The 20913-nt window shown below is 44.6% G+C and overlaps 1 protein-coding gene across 8 annotated transcripts in view; it reads left to right on the top strand.

The window, feature by feature from the left end:
• Positions 1-20913, top strand: part of LOC133347753 (myocardin-like) — a 140644-nt gene that overhangs the window by 82444 nt on the left and 37287 nt on the right. For 3 of the 8 annotated variants that reach the window (XM_061560319.1, XM_061560322.1, XM_061560318.1), the window contains exons 1-2: positions 14955-15568; positions 18645-18782. The exons of 2 other annotated variants lie outside the window; for them this stretch is intronic. In XM_061560319.1, coding sequence (XP_061416303.1) covers positions 15424-15568; positions 18645-18782 — 283 coding nt within the window. In that variant the 5' untranslated portion in view covers positions 14955-15423. Of the gene's footprint in view, positions 1-14954; positions 15569-18644; positions 18783-20913 lie in introns of those variants that run through there. 3 more of the 8 variants (XM_061560320.1, XM_061560321.1, XM_061560323.1) reach the window with 2 other exon arrangements.

Here is a 20913-nt window from a genome sequence, read left to right as displayed (position 1 = left end):
TTTTATTCTGACAAAAGGGTGAATACATACATTTTGTTCCATTTTCTTATCACATCGGATGGTAGCATTAATGTAGTCGTCATATACACGTGTGTGACGCGTGGCCTGGTAACGCTGTAAACAACATGACTGCTAAGTGCCCCGCGGCATTAGGTCGCTGTGATGGAATGCTCTATTCTCGAAGCCCTTTTGTCATGCATGCTGGCCGCTCTGCAGGTGCTCTGCTCGTTGCTCGGCTCGTGTGCTACAAATTCAACCTCCAGGTTATCACAACCACTCGGGTCATGGAAAGTAGAAAAAAAATCCACCAAAAACAAATACCTTGAAATACTATCTGCTGAAATGTCAGCCCAAGGTATTAATTCTCCCCGGCTTTCTTTCTTACTAATAACCGCTATTAGCACATGTGTTTTTTTTTAAATGCCCAGAAGCTAATGGGTCACATGGTGAAGGGAGCCTCCTTTGAAGTTTATTTTCTCAACCTGCTGGCAAGGTGCGAGGGTCCTTCCTCCTCCGTATTGAAGCTTTCTGCACTCATTATTATGCAGCCCCCCGTGTGTTTACAGTGAACTTAACAGGGTGGTGTCAACACCGATGGACCCAACTGACATGTGGGACTGCTTTCCGCTCTCGATCACGCACAACCGCCCCACTCAATTACGACGTACAACCTTGATACTTGGCACAGTTCAGGCGTCAAGTGTCACTATGGAAATCAGCCTCAAGGACTCGTGGTTATTTTAACATCACAATTTTGTGTTGCAACTTTGATTGTGACGTTTGTTGCTGGCCGTTATGACGTGTTGGGCATTTGGGCCTGTCCTGCAAAAAATTTGGTTGAATATCTAAATGTAAAAAAAAAGTGTCTCCGACAAAACCACAACAGGAATCCCATCATGCTTTTCTTGGCTTGATAACATCATCATTCACGTGTATGATCTGCACATAGAGTTGTAATAGTCACCATCTCAAAAGTGATTGTTCAGACTAATTGCTTTGTTGATATTTAAGGTGAATTCATGTTTTAAGATTCATAAAAACTAAATATATTTTTTTCTCCCTTAAACACGAATTCGATTGTCACGTGTAAAAAAAAAGTACAGTAAATCCCCTCGAAGCCTTACTCGAGCAAGCCAGAATTCAGGGCAAGCCACAAAACTTTTGGCAGTGAATTAATGAATAAAATGTTAAAACTTTACCCAAAAACATTCTGGCCAGACCACTGTTAGTATACTACGGTAATTAACCTGTGACATGCAGAATACGCTATGAAGAAAGCACATTGCTTTTTGTGTTTAGTTTGTTGTCCTTCCCTCCGCAACTCCGATAAGCACGGTTGGCTATGTATGGTGTGACAAAAAGTTCAACTGAACTGCTTTGAAAACTCTTTTTGTGTGACCTGTTTATCTTCACACAGTATGGGGGTCGACTTTCCCATACACCCTCCTTTGAGATGGGTGCTCATCGCAGTCGGATCAATGTTTTAGTTCAATTTAGATTAGAAGTTTTCGTGACTACAGGGATCCATATTCTTTGGTTCTTTCGGTAAAGTCACGTAGGTATAAAATAAATTAAATCACGACGTTTCGGGCGCAACACAATCGTCCGTCATCAGGTGGGACAACCACAGCAAGAAACAATTGGTTTATTTCTCATATCTGTACTTGAGGCGAATTAAGTGAAAACCCACGAACGTCGCATGTTATGTATTTTATAATTGAATTAGTTTTTTTGTTCACGGAGCTGTGTGCAATAGAAAATAGCATGCTTATGTTCGCGAGCAGTTCTAAAGCTATGTTATAGGATACGTGCACCATACCTAGCCGTTGTATAGATTTCGAAGATGCGTTCCCTTAATTACCACGTCCGCTCGCTGCTAGGGGCGCTCTCTCGCTTGGCTTTTTAATTTTGCATTTATTTTACAACTAAATAAGCTACATTTGTTTAGCCCAACATTAAACAGTCAGCCTTTGATGCCCAGTGATGCGCAGCCTTCCTGCCTCCACTTCATGGTGATTGAGGGACTCGGATTAAACTGTATAGACGTCAAGTTTGTGTTGTTAGTTTGTAAACATTTAGCTCGCGGTTCTTAAGTCATATTTAAATACTCTTTGGTTATTTCGGTAAAGTCACGTAGGTATAAAATAAAATACAATTTCTACCTACTTGACTTTACCGAAAGAACCAAAGAGTATGGATTCCTGCAGTCACGAAAGCTTCAAATCAAGAGCATAATTAAATATCACGTTATGATAAATATTTTCATATGTCGATGTACTTTAAATACCGGCAATGATCAGTTTAAGTCGTATCAGTTTACGTCTTATTGTTTTAACGTCGTTGGCAAATAGGGGACATTATTGCCAGTTTAAATAATCAACAAAATCGTTTATTATCACTGTGAGTTGCTCGATCACTCACCACTTAGCCGTGTTTTTGTCCTGCTCTCACTTGCTCTTGCATGGCGGAGGGACTACAATGAGCAGCGTAGTGGTACTATGCTGTGTAATTTGTTGTCATTCTCCCACCACGTATGCCTCCACCACCTCGCCTCACCACCACCTTGACTCACCACCACCTCGCCTCTCCACCACCTCGCCTCACCACCACCTTGACTCACCACCACCTCGCCTCTCCACCACCTTGACTCACCACCACCTTGACTCTCCACCACCTCGCCTCTCCACCACCTCGCCTCTCCACCACCTCGACTCACCACCACCTTGCCTCTCCACCACCTTGCCTCTCCACCACCTCGCCTCTCCACCACCTTGACTCACCACCACCTTGACTCACCACCACCTTGACTCACCACCACCTTGACTCACCACCACCTTGACTCTCCACCACCTTGACTCACCACCACCTTGACTCTCCACCACCTTGACTCTCCACCACCTTGACTCACCACCACCTTGACTCTCCACCACCTCGACTCTCCACCACCTCGCCTCACCACCACCTTGACTCTCCACCACCTTGACTCACCACCACCTCGCCTCACCACCACCTTGACTCACCACCACCTCGCCTCTCCACCACCTCGCCTCTCCACCACCTTGACTCACCACCACCTTGACTCACCACCACCTTGACTCTCCACCACCTTGACTCACCACCACCTTGACTCTCCACCACCTTGACTCTCCACCACCTCGCCTCTCCACCACCTCGCCTCTCCACCACCTTGACTCACCACCACCTTGACTCACCACCACCTCGCCTCTCCACCACCTCGCCTCTCCACCACCTTGACTCACCACCACCTTGACTCACCACCACCTTGACTCTCCACCACCTTGACTCACCACCACCTTGACTCTCCACCACCTTGACTCTCCACCACCTCGCCTCTCCACCACCTCGCCTCTCCACCACCTTGACTCACCACCACCTTGACTCACCACCACCTCGCCTCTCCACCACCTCGCCTCTCCACCACCTTGACTCACCACCACCTTGACTCACCACCACCTTGACTCTCCACCACCTTGACTCACCACCACCTTGACTCTCCACCACCTCGCCTCTCCACCACCTCGCCTCTCCACCACCTTGACTCACCACCACCTTGACTCACCACCACCTTGACTCACCACCACCTCGACTCACCACCACCTCGACTCACCACCCCCTCGCCTCTCCACCACCTTGACTCTCCACCACCTCGACTCACCACCACCTCGCCTCTCCACCACCTCGCCTCTCCATCACCTCGACTCACCACCACCTCGCCTCTCCACCACCTCGACTCTCCACCACCTCGACTCACCACCACCTCGACTCACCACCACCTCGACTTTCCACCACCTCGCCTCTCCACCTTGTGTAAATATTTTTGTACCTATGATTCTATAAGTACCTATTAGGTATTTTACTTGATTGTTTGATGTAATATAAATGTTTATTTGTGTGTAAATATATATTGTACTTCCTCTTATATTGAATTATTTTTCTTACTTAAATTGTATATATTTTGTGATTTATTAAGACCTTACATAGAGAGTATTGGAATGCTGGAACATGTCTCCTGTATTGTAGTTAATTCTTATGGGATGTAGCTGATGAGTTGCAACTCGTGTTTAACCATGCCTTGACATCCTATTTGGGTCATCAGGTTCATTGCAGAGTGTACCATCATTCCACCCACCCCTGCTGTAATAAATATAATTAAATTAAGTCATTAATAATTGTCTAATTTGCAGTTTTGCTGAAATCCTGGATATCTATGAAAAGGAGCGTTCTAGCTCATCGGATTTCTCCAGTATAAACACATTTTCTGATTCCATAAACGGAAAGTCTCCCTAATGAGTGCGGCTTCACGAGGTTTTACTGTAGTCACATTGCATCGGCTGCTTCCAGTTGTTTTCTCTGCATTGACATTAACATTTTACAGTTTCTTATGCACTCCCCAACTCCCAAATGTTTTCCAACTACCTTTCCTTACTTCCCTTAGAAAGTGATATCACAGAGCCACTTGTCAGAGCCATTCAGTGGACACCTTACACAGGAGGCAGATTATTTGGTGATGCTGCAGTGGTATACAAGCACAAAAAACTATGTTCACCAATAATACTTTGGCCTTGATAGGAAAATATATAAAAGGCGACGTTTCTGGCACTGGCCCTTTTTCATAGCATTTAGAAGGCTGTGGAGATATTTTTTAAAATGCCATTGAACTGGAGTGTTGTCACATTAAGTGACTACTAAATTATAATTCCACGTCGTTCATTATTTACCAGGTTGAGGCTTAAAACTGATTCCACTTGATAGGCTTATCACATGTGACGTCGCTACCTGGATTCTAACTTAGGATCTTAGAGGTGCTGGCTTAATGCTCTCACAGAAATCCATCCAGGTATTTTTTTTAAAACAAATACTTGAGTCCACTCAGAGGTTCCTGGAGACCTGGGAGCAGAATGCCAAATGGCACCCTCTTATTCATTGGCGGCCCTCTTTTGGGTGAGGCCTTTGACAAATATGCCCCTTTTGGCCCTTTCCTTAAGGCAAGAGTCTGCGCCGCGATGGCGAGATGTTAACGACCTCGCCTGATATACAGGAGGGCATGAGTTCGATCTAGACCCTGACGCCTGCTGTATATTTGGAGTTTGCATGTTCTCCCCGTGGTCAGCGTGAATTTTTCTCCGAGTTCTCCAGTTTTTACCTTCACATTTAGAAACATGCGTTTAGAGTATATTTGGTTGCTATAAATTTCCGCATGATAAGCTACTTTGTTGAGCTATCATTTGTGGCCGGGTCGCTTCTAAAAAATGGATCTAAAGCTTTGTGGGCTTTACCTGGTAAAATAAAAAATAGCTTAGCATAGTTAAGTTTTGAGTCTGCAAATACGACAGGAAAACATTAATCTGTGAACATAGTGCTGTAGGTGCATTTTATCTCCTTTAATGTTATTTAAATTATCATTGTTCACACATGTGCATATGCTCTATTTTAGTTCAAATTGGTCAGCTCAAATGTAGTTTGGCAAAGCCATATTTAAGTGGTGCTGCTCCAAATCACTTTCTCAGAAATAAAATACATTTGGTCTCTAAATTTGTTTAGAATATAAGATAGCATGAATGGGAATAAGCAAGGCTTTACTTTATTAGTTTTTATAGTCACGTTTTTTCAGTGTACAAAAACGTTTTGGATAAAAATTGAAGTTGAAATAGTCATAATTGGCATATTAATTTTTTTCTCTCCGATCGTGTCATTCTAATTACCTTGTTTTTTGGTTTCCGTAGTTACACTCTAACAATACTGATCAAAGACTTGTGGAAATAGTGGTCTCGTAGCACACGTCCATGGCAATATTACCTCGTGTTTATTGAAATATGCAGTCACCATTAGTGATTGCAATACACTTGTTGTAATATGCACCTCTTTTCACAACTATATTTGAAATATTTATGGGCATGTTGGTACCAATGTGAAAAACCTGTTTTTTAAAATCTCATTTCCTATCAGTATCCTTCATATTTGCAACATCGTGCCCAGATGCTCTGCAATCATTACAATATGAAGAACACAGAGTTTGTTTTACTTATTGAACATTTTTTTGTATAAAAAGTATTAGAATATATAAAACTGCCTTTTGGCTTGAAGCGAGTCTGAAGGGACCAGGTTCGTGGGTGTGTGACCGAGGCGCACAAGGAGAGACGGACACATGGCATCACTCTTGCTCGTCATAAACACGCCACTTTATGCATTCATGCAGCTATGCGTCACTTTTAAGTGAAACGTAGTAACAGAAATGTTTTTTGTACATTTCTGCGTACTATCAAGGTCAACCTACTTGTGTTTGGCCTCACCGCCCATCATTGTCACTCTTTTACCGTGTTTCTCACCCGGCTACCATGATAACGAAGTGGTTACATTATGGTGGGAGCCGGCTACACGTGTGCCAGTGGCGAGGTTAATCCGTAACTAAACCTCATTGGCACTTCCCAGGGGCCTTAAAACCTGCGATGGCAGCAGTGTTGTTATTTACAGAAGCAGATTTAATTAACCATGTATTGGTGTTATTTTGGTAACGAAAGCTCTTCCCAATTGCTTTAGGTTGGCAGTAATGAAACGAAATGTGTTGAAGTGTTTTGTGGGACATTGCCTGTCAAGTAAGCTATAGAGGTGCATATGTTCATTATTATTAATACAAAGATTAACACGGCCTTGCATGTTTTTTTTTCAAATCACAGTTTGAGTGGAAGTAAACTGAATTTAATTCACTTCGATTGCTGTGGCAAAACACTATTTATTGAGTAACATAAGTTGAGTTGATATAAGAAGAAAAGTAAATGTTTTTTTCCCTTTGGCATTCCAGACTGTAGACCAAATCTTTTTTCTCCAGTGGGATCTATACGTAAAATATGTCTGCGCCAAGGTCACCAGTTTGGCCAGAGATGTAAACAGCTTGATTTATTTGCAAAGGTCTAATTCCACATGTGAGAGTTTTTAGCTGGCACCGCTGAGGGCCTTGTTTCAAAACTCGGTAGCCATTTGTCACCAAGTTGGGTTCTCAAGTGTAGTGAGTTGATGGCCTTAGCCTGGATACTCATGGCTGTATATATAAAAAAAACATTCAATTTGGTTTGACACATAATTTGAGTTGACATGTACAAATATCTAAAATACATGTTCTTTATCTTTGCAAGGCTAATAAAGCCATTATTATTTGGTGACGGTGCATCGGCAGCAGTGCAAAAACACAAATAACAAAAACGGGCCATGCTGAAGGAACGTTGCCCAAACCGTTGCCTATTTCTTTTTCCCCGTTTAAGGCCACGGTGTTATTGATGAATGTTGTGAGTTTCAAGACAATAGACGGTGTGCTGCCCCTTGTGCAGCTTAAGATGCCTTTTCGTGTGACTATCTTCGAGGGTCGAGTCGCGTTTAGAATTCTTTCCACAGCAATTGTGAATGGGAAATGTCTTAATCTCAGGTCGTGTGACGCCGATTTCGCAGTTTTTTTTTATAAAATCCCCAAATAACCTCCCAAAAAAGAAAATCACTTTACGCAAGACTGCATTAAAGTGAGACTTTAAGGGAATGATGACCTTTGTAAACAGCTCTTTAATTAGGGGAGACCTGCAGGTTACGGAGACCTCTCCTACATTAACATTAGCTGCCCATCTCTAAACCTCTGTAAACAGCCTGCCTCAGCAGCTTTCCCCCTCTTTTTTCACCTGATGACGATTGCTTGTGTTGCGATCGAAACCTCGTGATATTATTATTTTTATTAAAAAAATTCAATGTACGTGGCTTTACCGAAAGACCCAAAGAATATAAAATGAAATATTCGTCATGGCTTAGAAAGCTATCCAGGTGAAATGGCTCGGTGGTTTAGGGAGCTCATGCCTGTGCCCCGCGGTATTACACGCGAACCTGCGAGCTTAAGATGAGCTTGAGTGCTCCTGCTTAATAAACTCAACAGTTGTTGAGTGTGCAAACAAACACATTCTTAAATTGGCAATTGCACTTGATATGATAATTATTGTTTACTGCCCCGTTTTCTGAGTGAAGCCATGCCAGTCATGGGGGTTAATTGACCTCTAGCTGCCTTGGCTCATAGTGCAGTGCGTTAACCACTGCGCCACCACTCATCCGTTGGGCCTGATTTACTTTAAATCCATGAATTGTAGGGTTTCCAGCATACATTGGTTGAGAATTGAATTGAAACTGAAAAAAGTCCCCTTTGGTTCATAGTTGGGGAGTTGTCCTTGGGTATGTTTTGCCGCTACTGCAAGGCAGACCTCGACTTATGAGCACCCGACTTAAGGACATCCGCACGTACAAACCAGCTTCAATGAGATATTAATTTTTTTATAGCCGACTTGCGAATGCGAACTCACACTTGCGAACTGAATCCCGGAACTATTTTGTTAAGCGGAGTACTCCTGCGCGAGATGTAATGATTCAGCCTTGCACTGGGAGTGAGTGGTTGCGCGCGTGCGCACACACACACCATGGTGAGCGGTAGTGTATTGGTTAGCACGCTGCGCTACGAACCCGGTAACCCGGGTTCGATTTCCGCTCACAGTCAACACCGGTGAAAAAAATTATCTGAGCCGGTCCTGGGCCTCCCCCAAGTCGACCCGGCCTCAAATGAGTACCTGGTGCGGTGTGTAAACATCACGATTAGGGAAACAAAGGTGGCCAGACCTGGTGCTGCTCACCCACCCCCTCATGTGCCGTGCCGGCCTTCATCGGTGCTTGCGAACAGCACTTTCTCCAACAGTCTGTCAAAGCTATACGGGGGATCGTTGTTGTGTGTGTGCAGGCGCGCCCATGCCCCCGTATGTGTGCAATTGTGGGGGCTTATTGCACCCCTTCCAACAAGAAAACCAGCATTAGGACTCAGGATAAGTAAAAATAAAACGGATATTTTTTTATTTTAATGTTGCTTTATTTTATGTTTTAATTACTATAACGTATTTATAACAGTATTACATGCACATATATAATATTTAATCTTATTTATAAGTTTAACAATGCTTCTCTTTATTGAACCGTGACCCGTTTTATAAAATTGACCTGTGTGCGTTTAAATCCAGTGCATTGTTGTGTTTCGACTTACAAACGACTTATGAACAGGTCTCAGGAACAGAACCCATTCGAAAATCAATGACTGCCCTAGACTGTTCATTCTGACAATGCTGTTAGCTGGCCGTACCAACTGGCAGCTGCAAGCCCTCGTAAACCCACTTCACCCTCCTCCCGCAGAGTAAAAGCTCACAAAATAAACACAAACATTGTGGTCATGTAGCACGGTGATTCTGGTGCCGATCTAGATGACACCAGGCTGGGATGTGGGAGCACGTGCCGTCCCGTACCCACTGAGACCCGCCATCACCAAAAGGAGATCTGGAGGTTCTCCCGAGTGTGGAAACTACATTTCCAGCGGACAGATTTGTAAATTTTCACAATTGACCCATGACTAGAGAAATCTAAGTCGTGAAAATGAAATAAAAAATCATGACATTGAGAAAACTTAAATTGTGAATTTGTAACTCAAGTCAGGTTTCAATGATAAAAAGTGTGACTTGGATGATATGGTTATTGTATAGAAATGTCAGAATCAGAATTTCAGACGCTGTCTTTCCGACAGACCTGTTCTTCACCTGAGGACGGCTGCTTGCGTTGTGGCCGAAACGTCGTGAGAATTGTATTTTATTATGTTTTATTTTTTTTATTTTATTATTTCCCTTTCTTCGTGACTTTACCGAAAGAACCAAGAAGATGAATCCCTGCAGTCACGAAAGCTTTAAATCGAAATTTAATGCTGAGACTGAAAGTGAGATGAGTGATGCTTCGGTTCTTAGAGTCGTCCTGGGAGAATGGATATGATAGCCAGTGGGGATGAGCACCGATCTCACTGGAATTGGGAGAAACTTTTGACTATTTGGGGTTTAAGTGGCTTAAAATGCAGTCTGGTAAGTGGCCTGACCTGCCTTTAAACTCTGACCTCTGGTTTCGTTGTAAACTCTGTACTTAATACATGTCTTCTTGAGTAATTACACATGTGTGCACGTGTGACATTTTACATTTTGAACAATACAAGCACGCACTGCTTTGCACCCGACATTTCTCCATCCAGATCATACCGCTTACATAGTTTACATAAGTACAGCCCTCTGCCAGAGAGAAGCCACACAATTACCTTTACGACTGCACTGTCAATTCTTTGCATGTTTAGAGAGAGATCTCTGTGTACTCTGGGATAACACAGCGTTTGGGTTTTCCCAAACTTTTAACCTGTTACATATTACATGTGCCCTTTATTGTCAGTATGCTTTTCAAACCGAGTCAGTGTGGAATTCGACATGAATGTTCCCATTTTATGCAAAGAAAATGTGTCTGAGTGTCTCATCATCATAGGCTATCCCTCACGATCAAGGATGATTGTCTTCCATAGAAAATTTGTATTATCTGTGGGTCCGAAGATGGTCTGTGATTGACAGAATTCTACCGCAGCTTGGGCACACACGTGTCCAGAAAGAGTGGGTGGAGCTGGATTAGTAAGTTGGGCTGCAGCGTGTGCTGTTTCCGCCAATCCCGCTTTTTCTCTTCCTGATTTCGCCATTAAGTTTCAAAATGTTTTGAAATAGTCTGTCTCCATCTGAGCTGATCCTAGGCAAGAGTCCCCCATGAGTGCGTGTCGATGGTGCACTTCTTGATGCTGGCCTTGAGGACATCCTTGAAGCGCTTTCTCTGCCTGCCTCTTGAACGCACACCCTGACTTAGCTGCGAGTAGAAGACTTGCTTCGGGAGTCTGAGTTTGGGCATAAAGACGACGTGGCCAATTTCGATTGATTATGGTCTCGATGCTCGTGGTGTTTGTTTGCCCGCGGACGCTGATGTTCGCGCGTCTGTCTTCCCATCCGATTTCAAGGATCGTCCGCAGGCAGCGTTGATGGCACTTCTCTAGCGCTTTGAGATGTGTCCATGCGTCTATAATTATAGTGATTTTATTGCATAAATGTGCAATCCTCACTTGTTGTTTTTCACCTGCGCACGAGCTTTTGTTCTGAATGCTTGTGGTATGCGTGCACAAAGACAAAGATCGCACTTTTAATCCTCGAATTGCCATGCGGTTTATGAACAGCTACCAAACGTGTAGGCCACACGTTCACACTGGGCGACTGGCTAAATAAGCAAGTCATCATTTTGAACACATTTAAAGGGGGTTTTATGTTATTTTTTCCCGAAACCACACTCCCCGTTGCATGATGCACGTTTACGTTATAGCAGTGCACATTCCCATGAACCCCGCGTCATATTTTCTCGTCCATGTAGAAATGGGGTTTGGTATGGGATACGTTTTTTTGTCAGAAGGAAGTGAAGCGATCTCATTAAAGGCAAATGTAACTCTTATAACTCGGAGCTTCGTTGCCTCTAGGCAGGACCAACACATACGGTACGCGAGCAATACGTAACATAGAGTACAACTCTCCAACGACTTGTAAGGGACACTTACACGGCCCACCTCCTTCACGTGCCATACGAGCAGCCTCCACGCATCAAGTCAATTTTTGTCTAAAATATGCGCATTACAAATGACACTTATAATAATTTAGATTCATCTTTAATCATAGTCACAAATGAATCGACAGTACATGAGAGCCAGAGCCAGGCTGATCACATGCCGAGAGAACAACGTGAAACACTGAGCGTAGCAGGTCCTTGCTGATGTGGCTGATGGGATTTGTGAAAAGTGTATTGGTATGTTCTATGTGGAGGGACACGTGTGTGATGTGTGCACGCAACATGCATTCACATATACGAACGGACACAAACGTTAGGCCTACGAGGGGGCGGGTGGCCAGCACCACGCCTGTCTCCCTAGTGCCGATGTTTACACACCACACCAGGTACTCGTTTGACGCTGAGTTGGCCTCCAGGCTTATTATACCTATGCACACACAATCTAACACACGCATCCACCCACACAGCATGTTGCTTCGCAATATGTTACTGTTCAAACATTTTAAAAAAAAGTATTTTGTTGCCAATCTTGCTGCGAAACTTTACAGATGTGGGCATTGGTAAGCTGGAGGTGATTGTTTTAGTGGGGAGGGGGTTGTCGTCTTTGTAAAAAAACACGAGAAGTGTTATTGTACGGACATAATATTTCCGGCACATGGCAATCAGTCGTCGATTTGCTTCCTTAAAAATCACGCGCACAATGCAGATCTAAAGAGGGTGATGAGCACGTGGATTTTTACTGGTGCGACGCCACGTGCGCAGCGTGGTGCGAGACGTTCGGCTCAAAGAGCTCCAGAGGATGAAGCATTTCAGTCTCTCGAAGGCAATGTCACCTTTTTTTTATCAGCAGACGTACAATAGATTTATCAGCAAACGTACAATAGATTAAAATGTCCACTTGGGGTTCTTGAATTCGTCTGCAGCACGGCACGCAGAGCACAATACCCCACCAGCCTGTGTTGCCTTAAACACAAACACACGCAGCCCGAGACATTGAAGTCAAAGATCCGCCGAATAGCCTGAACAGTTTGTTGGGGCAAGTGGTGTAAATGAGCAACGCCGATGCAGGCCGTCACAGTACACGAGGGGGTGGGTGGCTAGCACCACACCCGACCGACCGCCTTTGTCTCCCAAGTGTCTTAGTGGGGGGGGGGGGGGGATGCCAACAGATAAAAATTAAATGGAGAGGCTCGCCACATCTTCAAGCCAATGTCTGCGTACATCATTGCGTCGTGTAGATCTCGGGTTACTTGAGCGGGATTCGGAGAGAGTCCGATTGTGGATGTTCCATTAAAGCTTTTATTATGACAGGGGGGGGGGTTACCGGCCCGTCTAAATGTCGCACAAGATTCACCACCCACGCACATTATTTGCGGCGGAAGTTATATTAAGAAACATCTTGGCTGTTTGCTATAAATATACGAGGCTAGATTGATGCCTCTTGATATGTAGATTAGCCGAGCCGTCGGTCCTGTGGGCTCTGCCAAGATTTCGTCTCTGCTCGTTTCGAGGCGCAGAGAGCACTCGCTGCCCGGCAAGGCAGTCTCTCCCATCCCCTTTGCACCGTACAAGTTGTGTAACACGTTCCGTTTGTCAGGCCTGTGAAGGAATGCCACGTCCGGCTAATCACCCGTCATCCAACTGCAAACCAGATGTTCAATCCAAGTCTTCCTAGTGGAATACATCGACTAAATGAATAAATACAAAAATAATGCCGCTAGCGTGGCCCTGTATGTGTATTTATAAAACGTGGACTCTTGAGACGCCCTTTTAAGCATGGGAACATTAAACATGCCCGGAATAATTATATGACGTTCTTAAATAAGCTTTTTACTGACCAGATTTCGGTTCGAGAGGAGTGTTGTCGGGTTGGGGTTTCTTCAGACTGAATTATTGTTTCGCAAGTTCGGAGTCCCGCTCCGGGCCGGGGTTTTGTGTGGTTCTCGCTGCGCCTGTGTGGAATGCGCTATCTAGAGGCAGGGGAGCAAAAGGCGGCGCCACGATGCATTTATTTGTTTTTTTCCCTCCTAATTTACAACCAAAAGCCCGGTGAAATGTAGTATTTTTTGCCCTGGAGACCTGGATGTCCATACAAGGAGATGACTGCTATATATTTTTTATAATCTACTCGTAGGTCACACTAAAGTTTGGGATTTAGACCGTCACGTTGTGTACCCTTGTGAATTTCACAAGAGCCCTTCTCGTCAGCTTCATGTCGTGCTGTGCGTGTTACTCATGGGGACTGTAGCCTTTTTAAAAGTTATATTTACCTTATTTGATTATCCTGCCATTGAGTGTTATGCTTACGGTTAAACCATTATCAATAACTTCCATTTATCTGCACAAAGAAGCGTGGATAATTGGTGACTGCCACGTCTTCTGGGTTGTTCATTTGTGACACCAGCTTCTCGGTATCCGTATCTCGTATGTAGTATGTTGAACTGTATGCAGCCAACTGTGCTATTCGGAGGTGAAAGTCACCAAACTAAACAGAAAAAGCAGTTCTAGAGAAATTATGTTTAAATCTGGATGATTTAAAGTGCATAGCTCCAATGGCTTCCTAATATCGGAAGGAAGAGCGTTCCAGACGGGCGCAGAAGCGCATCTGAAAGCGCCGCGCGATGCAGTGACCGTCTTTGTTCGACGCCGAGCCAAAAGCCACTGATGTGAGGATGACCACAGTTTGCGTTGATGTCACTTGGTATCCTGCAAAGCCTGGGGTCAGTTGTGGTGACGCCTACAGCTTATTGTTGGCCAAAATTACAATTACACTGTGATTGCAATCGTTACACATGAAGCAATTACAGTTGTAGTTTACCCCAGATCTGGAAACCTTCCCTTCCTTCAATCCTGGATGCGCTCACAAAGTCTTGAGAGTGTGCCGGCTGTTATTGTCATGAACATTACCAAAGTGACATTTCCTACAGTCTCTCCACGTTGTTAAATATGATATTTTCATTTGCGAATACTCTGGATTAACGGTAAAACACTTTCTACAGTAACATATACAACCGTACAATGTTATATATTTGTGTTCATTTATATTGGGCGTGGTTAAGGAAAATGTTCTGTTTAAACCCTGTCAGTGGGTTTCTTTTTTTAATTTACAAACGGGGGTGGTGGTCGGGGGGGAATAGATGTTGGACATCACGGAGCAATATTGTTTGGCAGGAGAAGCAGGGTAATATAATAAATAACATGCAGAGGAACATTGCTCACCGCTTGGAGCTCCAGCGATTGGTTTGAAGTTGCGCTAAGGCACTGGGGTATTGGTGTGGGGGGGCCTGGGGTGGGTTATTCTGGGGAGGTGGGTGCTGGTGGTGGGGGGGTGGTGGTGGTGGGGGGGCATTGGGCAGGGTGCCTCCCACCAGCCCTGCAAGTCAGGGACACGCGCGCACGCAAACGTCATTTGAACAACTGCATCGGGGTATTAATAGCACGGCTGACTCAGTTTGCTCGCAAAGAGACGCGTCCACGCAGTCAAACTGCCGACTCCGACGGAAGCGCTGGAGAGCAATAACCACAGGAACGGCTTTTTGGAGAAGGCTAAGCGGTTATATCTCGAGCTTCTCTGCTTATTTCCTTTCATTTCTTTGGTTTTGTCGAACTGCGTATTTCTCCGGCACGGTCTGCTCTAAGGCGTGCGCGGTAGGGGGTGGAGGGGGAGATTCGAGGCTGTACGTAGTTCCAAGAAATCTGCGCCGTTTTCTTTTTCTCCGTTCAAGCCGTGGAGTTTTCTTCTTTGTGCCAGGTCAAACCCCTGCGCCGCTCTAATAAGCCATGGCGCTCCGGTTACGCGATTTGCCGAGAGCGTGCGTTGTTTGTGTCGGGTGAAGCCGTTCTTGCAGAGAGTAGGGTAAATTAGCGAGGACAAATCTGCGCAAATTTCTTTTCCCCAACCTCACATTTTTAGAGGGTTAGTTGTTATCCATCGGCGTCGAGATGATTGACAGCAGCAAGAAGCTTCAGCAGCAGCAGCAGCGGCGTGCCGCGATCGTCTGCAGCACTCACGGCGGTAAAGATTTCAAGCAGTGGAACGGAAGCCACTGCCACAATGGAAGGGAAATCTACAAGAGCCTAAAGGAAGGTGCGGCTGCTTCTTGTGTGTGCATTGCATGGGCATCGCGCATGGCATTGTCGCATAACGGACTGGGTAGGGTAATCTGTTACATTCATTGTGGGTACTTGACGGTATCTTCAATGTCTCGGGGAGTGGTGGCATAATGGTTAGCGGGGTGATGCGCTACAAACCCAGCGACCCGAGTTCGAGTCTCTCTCACGAAAACCAGCCAACACCAGGAGCGATGATCTCCTGGGCCTCCCATAGGTCGACTCTGCCTCAAATGAGTACCTGGTGCGGTGTGTAAACATCGCCATTGGGGAGACAAAGGCGGTCGGGTGTGGTGCTTGCAACCCACCCCGTTGTGTGCCGTGCCGGCCTTCATAGGTGCTGTTCACTTATAGCGCCTGGCCCAACAGTTTGTTCAGGATATTCAGGGAATCTTTGACTTCTATGTCGAGGCTGTGTGTGTGTTTGAGGCGATACATTGTTACATTTGGAAATATTGTAAATAATTGTCAATACGTAATCTGAAGGTGCATCTGACAGATTTTTCTACATGTGAGATTATGGTGAAGTTATGCTTTTCTCTGTGAATAATTACAGTACATCAGTTTTGTAAGAATGTGTATCTTTGTAACCAGTAATCACATTTAACTTCTTAGTGTTGATAATCTCAGTTTGAAAGCACCTCGCTATAGCCCTTAACAAATAGTCTAATCTGTCGACCCTTTTACAATGTTTGTTCTGTTCGAAAGCGTTTGTGACAATATCCCAACCCGGGGCTACGACAGCTTGGTTAACGTGCCCTACAATACTTAACGTGCTGCTCACCGTCTGCAGTCAGTACACTGTGTGACATTGTTTATAATGAGATGAGGGAGCTCATTTCCAGCCCGTCACATAAAACTTGACACGTGGCTTTAATACAAATATGTCGCATATCCTTCGGGTGATTTCCGAGCACATCCTCGTACCGTAAGCATATTCGCAGCGTTACTGCAGCAACTGTGTCGGTGGCGCAGTAAGTCTACGGGCACGAGGTGTGGTGGGTATAATAAGGTACCATGTAACCACGCAGGCGGCACGCGCGCACGCGAGGATTCGAGCTGGCAAACAGAATTAGCCGTGTGGCGGCGGTAGTGGCGGCAACTACGCACGTGGCCTGTAAGCCCAGCACTTGTAGAGGCGGCGAGGTTTGGTGGACCACACACAAATGTTGTGAAACTCCCTTCTCGTGGACGGCGAGGTGCCATAACCCTGGCTCGTCAGGAGAAGGCTCTGCCTGTTCTGTCGGTATGGGATAGAGTGTTGCCCCCTCGCACACGTGGGTTTTCTCCACAGGTGCCCTGGTTTCCTCCCACGTGTAAACGCTCATTCGTTGGCTGATAACGCTTTCATAAATAGAGAACCGCAGAGCTTGGTTCCTCCTCGTGCCTCTGAGTTGTCCTCTCTCTCTTGTTGAGAGTGAGTGGATACTGTGCACATTACAAGCTGACATTACGATATAAATTGAGTTTAAGGCTATGCACTGAGGCTAGTTGACAAGGAAATCCAATGCAATAACCATGCTAAGCTTCGTCATGAGATTTCATTGCAGATTGGCTATGACGTTGGTAAAAATGTAAATTTTACAGTATTATACAGGGTGCCTGTTATGTAAAAAAAAATGCATAACTTAACAAGCGTTTGAACTGCACAAGTTTAGATGTTGTCAACGTATCCCTAGTACGCGTGGGGGTTTTTAAGCCGAGGCTTTTGAGAGATTTTCAACAGCACACAACAGAAAGAAGCCTCCGAAACAATTGCAACCGAGATGTGAGATGCTGCTGAGGCTCTCTCTCCCTCTAATCTTAAGACGACGCCAAGGCCACAGCGTCGGGCCACGTGGAGGGTTATGGGAGGGACACGAGACTCGTCAGATACGATGTTCTTCACTCCACTGAGTGTCTCGGTTTTTTTATCAGCCGAGCTTGAACGAAGCGCTAAATAGAATTAATTAAGGATCACACTTTTATTGTACACACCCTGTAAAATACATTTGGATAGTAAACAGTGGATGTATATATTCTTAGGTTTTTTCGGTCAAGTCACGTAGGTAAAAACATTAAAAAGTAAAATTAAATAAAAATCACGACATTTCGGAGGCAACACAAGCTTCCGTCTTCAGGTGCCTCCGAAACGTCGTGATTTTTATTTTATTTTACTTTTTAATGTTTTTACCTACGTGACTTTACCGAAAAAACCTAAGAATATGAATCATTGCAGTCACGAAAGCTTCAAATCTAGAATTAAGTGGATGTATATGGTCACGATGCGCATATAATTTATTTATTATTTATATATTAGGTTGGGCTACATCAGGATCATTAAAGGGCCTGGCCCAAAATTCAATTGTGAATCATAATATTTTTTTTTGGCGTCATTTGGTCCAACACCAGTGGAGACTAGGCTCTAAGAAAAGCCGTCAATCAATTTCAAGGACAGTGCATATTATTATCAGAGTTGTTTCTTTTTGTTTGCATTTTCACTGCTTGTGTTGTGGTTATTGCAAACATGATCCCTTGTATAAAGGTGTCAGTTTTGGTGCCAGATAAAAGGGTAAACCCCTATTACTATAATCACAATATTGGCTGCGAAAACTTTAATGTTAAATGGCCATATCACGTGTTTTTATGTCTAAAGGAGTAGTGGTAACTTGAGGGAATGTTTATATATTTTCAACAGCACTTGCATGAGCTTTAAAGGTATGGCATTTCTCATTGGCATTTTTAGTTGTTCGTTTAGTTGAAGTTGCCTTGCCAGTGCCAAGCATAATGCTTTTGTATGAATGTATGTGCCTCTGTGTAGCCCAGGCTCTCCTTTTATAAAGGAGACTCATTGGGCTCCCCACCTGGTTGAAGTGGAGGATCTATCTTAAGCGAGGCAGTGTCATGTCGGTCCAGTACCGCGTGAGCATTATCTCAGATCCGTAACTTGTGCTTTTAAGATGCGTAGCGCATTTTTATTGCGGCGAATGTCACTGTCTTTATATGCGGATAGAATTTTTAAAGAAATCCAGCATTTTGATTGAAACAGTGAAACTCCTCTTATCCGCATTTAGGTGGAGGGCACCGTTGGCAGATGAACAAATTTGTGGATAAGAGGCGTTGTCATCCCATTGTCCACGTTTATTCTGCCCAAGTCCACCTCTCCCTTGAAAAGGCCTGGCAAGCAAGCAAAAGCACAGGATTACGGAACAGTGAGTGAACACGTGTACGTGAGTGAGTGAGTGAGAAAGTGAGTTTGAGTACGTGAGTGAGTGGGTGAGCATGAGCGAGTTAGTAACCGCAAGCACGCGAGTCATTGAGTCGGCGTGGGTGAGCGAGCAGGTGAACACTAATACGTGAATGAGTGAGTGAACACTAATACGTGAGTGAGTGAACACTAATACGTGAGTGAGTGAGTGAGTGAACACTAATACGTGAGTGAGTGAGTGAACACTAATACGTGAGTGAGTCAGTGAGCACTAATACGTGAGTGAGTGAGTGAACACTAATACGTGAGTGAGTGAACACTAATACATGAGTGAGTGAGTGAGTGAACACTAATACGTGAGTGAGTGAACACTAATACGTGAGTGAGTGAGTGAACACTAATACGTGAGTGAGTGAGTGAACACTAATACGTGAGTGAGTGAGTGAACACTAATACGTGAGTGAGTCAGTGAGCACTAATACGTGAGTGAGTGAGTGAGTGAACACTAATACGTGAGTGAGTGAACACTAATACGTGAGTGAGTGAACACTAATACGTGAGTGAGTGAGTGAGTGAACACTACTACGTGAGTGAGTGAGTGAGTGAACACTAATACGTGAGTGAGCGAGTTAGTGATCACATGTACATGAGTGAGTGTGAGTACACGAGTGAGTGAACGAGTTGGTGAGCACGAGCACATGAGGGATTGTGGGAAAACAGGTGAGCGTGTTTGGGAGAGCAGGTGTCGTGCATTAGAGACTGAGCGAGAGAGCATGCTTGGAGCAATCGAGCGGCATATACATATGTGAGATCAAACGGGCGTGTTTCGGATAGAGAGTAAACATGGCATAACGAATGAGCTAGAGTGCATGCAAGAAGGTGATTGAGCAAGATTGCATGAGTGGGTGTATATCTTTGTGGGGAGCGGTGGCGCAGTGGTTAGCACACTGCACTACGAACCTGGCGATCCGAGTTCGAATCCCGCTCATGGCGAACAACAGTGACGATTATCTGAACCGGTCCTGGGCCTTGCATAGGTCGACTCAGCCTCAAATGAGTACCTGGTGTGATGTGTCAAGATCGCCACTAGGGAGACAAACGTGGCTCGGTTGTGATGTTGGCCACTCACCCGAAAAAGCGCTTGTGCAAAGGTCTGTTAAGGCTGTTTAGGGGATCTGTACAGAGTCGTAGAGCTGGACTCCCCAATTATTTATTAAGTAATCGATTATATTACTAGACCAATTACAGGTTCAATTACTTGACGTACAAATAACTAGAAGATAGCATTCAAAAAAATATCAACAAAATTACATCAATGAGACCTCCTGTGCTTGCCTGCTCTGAAGTTTAATATTCCAGAGTTCCGCAGTGTTCACGCTGGGCTTGGCTGCATGCTGCAGTCGAAGTGTAGCTCGGAAGAGACCCAGGTGTCAAGCACCGGCACGCACGGGAGCACATTGCTGATGTCAATCATAATGCGTTGCACGTGTGTGTGACGATGTGATCTCATGGCTTAATTACTCAACATTTTCCTTGCTGCAGGTGTGCAAGGCCAATGTCACGACACCAAACCCACCGAAGCAGATGTTACAGTCGTAGCAGTGCTTACACGGGAGAAAGGTGCAAAAAAACGTGGCTTTTTCAGCAGCTTCCTCCTTTTTGTTTTGTTTAACTGGGCAGCCTCACCCTGAGTTGACGTGCTGCCTGTCTCGTCATATTTGAAAGAAAAGGCAAATATTTGGCCAGAGCTCCGGACGACAATTCCCCCAGTGCCTCTATTCACAGGCCCTTTTCTGTATCAAATAGAATTCGCAAATCAAGAATCACTGTGACGCTTTTTGTATATTTGCATTTTCAATGGTGTGCTTTTGCTGGCCGCTTGACTTTTTGGGTCTGTGGACCATTGCTCGGCAACCGTGTTAAAACAGAATGGAACACAATGCACAATTAGTCCAACTACGTGTGGAGCACTTTGGAATATGTTTTTATTTAATTACAAGGCAGTGTTTATAACGAACGATAACAAGGTGTTTTAAGCAATTGGTGTTAAAGTTAGCTTTAAAGATTCGAGAAAATAAGAATGTAATTTTGCAGATGCATGCCCATAAAATGTTTTTGTCATGAATAAAACAAGT

The sequence above is a fragment of the Lethenteron reissneri genome, chromosome 26 (assembly GCF_015708825.2).
Source record: "Lethenteron reissneri isolate LAM-NWPU_2019-01 chromosome 26, ASM1570882v1, whole genome shotgun sequence".
Classification (NCBI taxonomy): Eukaryota; Metazoa; Chordata; class Hyperoartia; order Petromyzontiformes; family Petromyzontidae; genus Lethenteron; species Lethenteron reissneri.
Note: the sequence above shows the minus strand (reverse complement) of the source record. Positions and strands in the feature narration are given on the sequence as shown.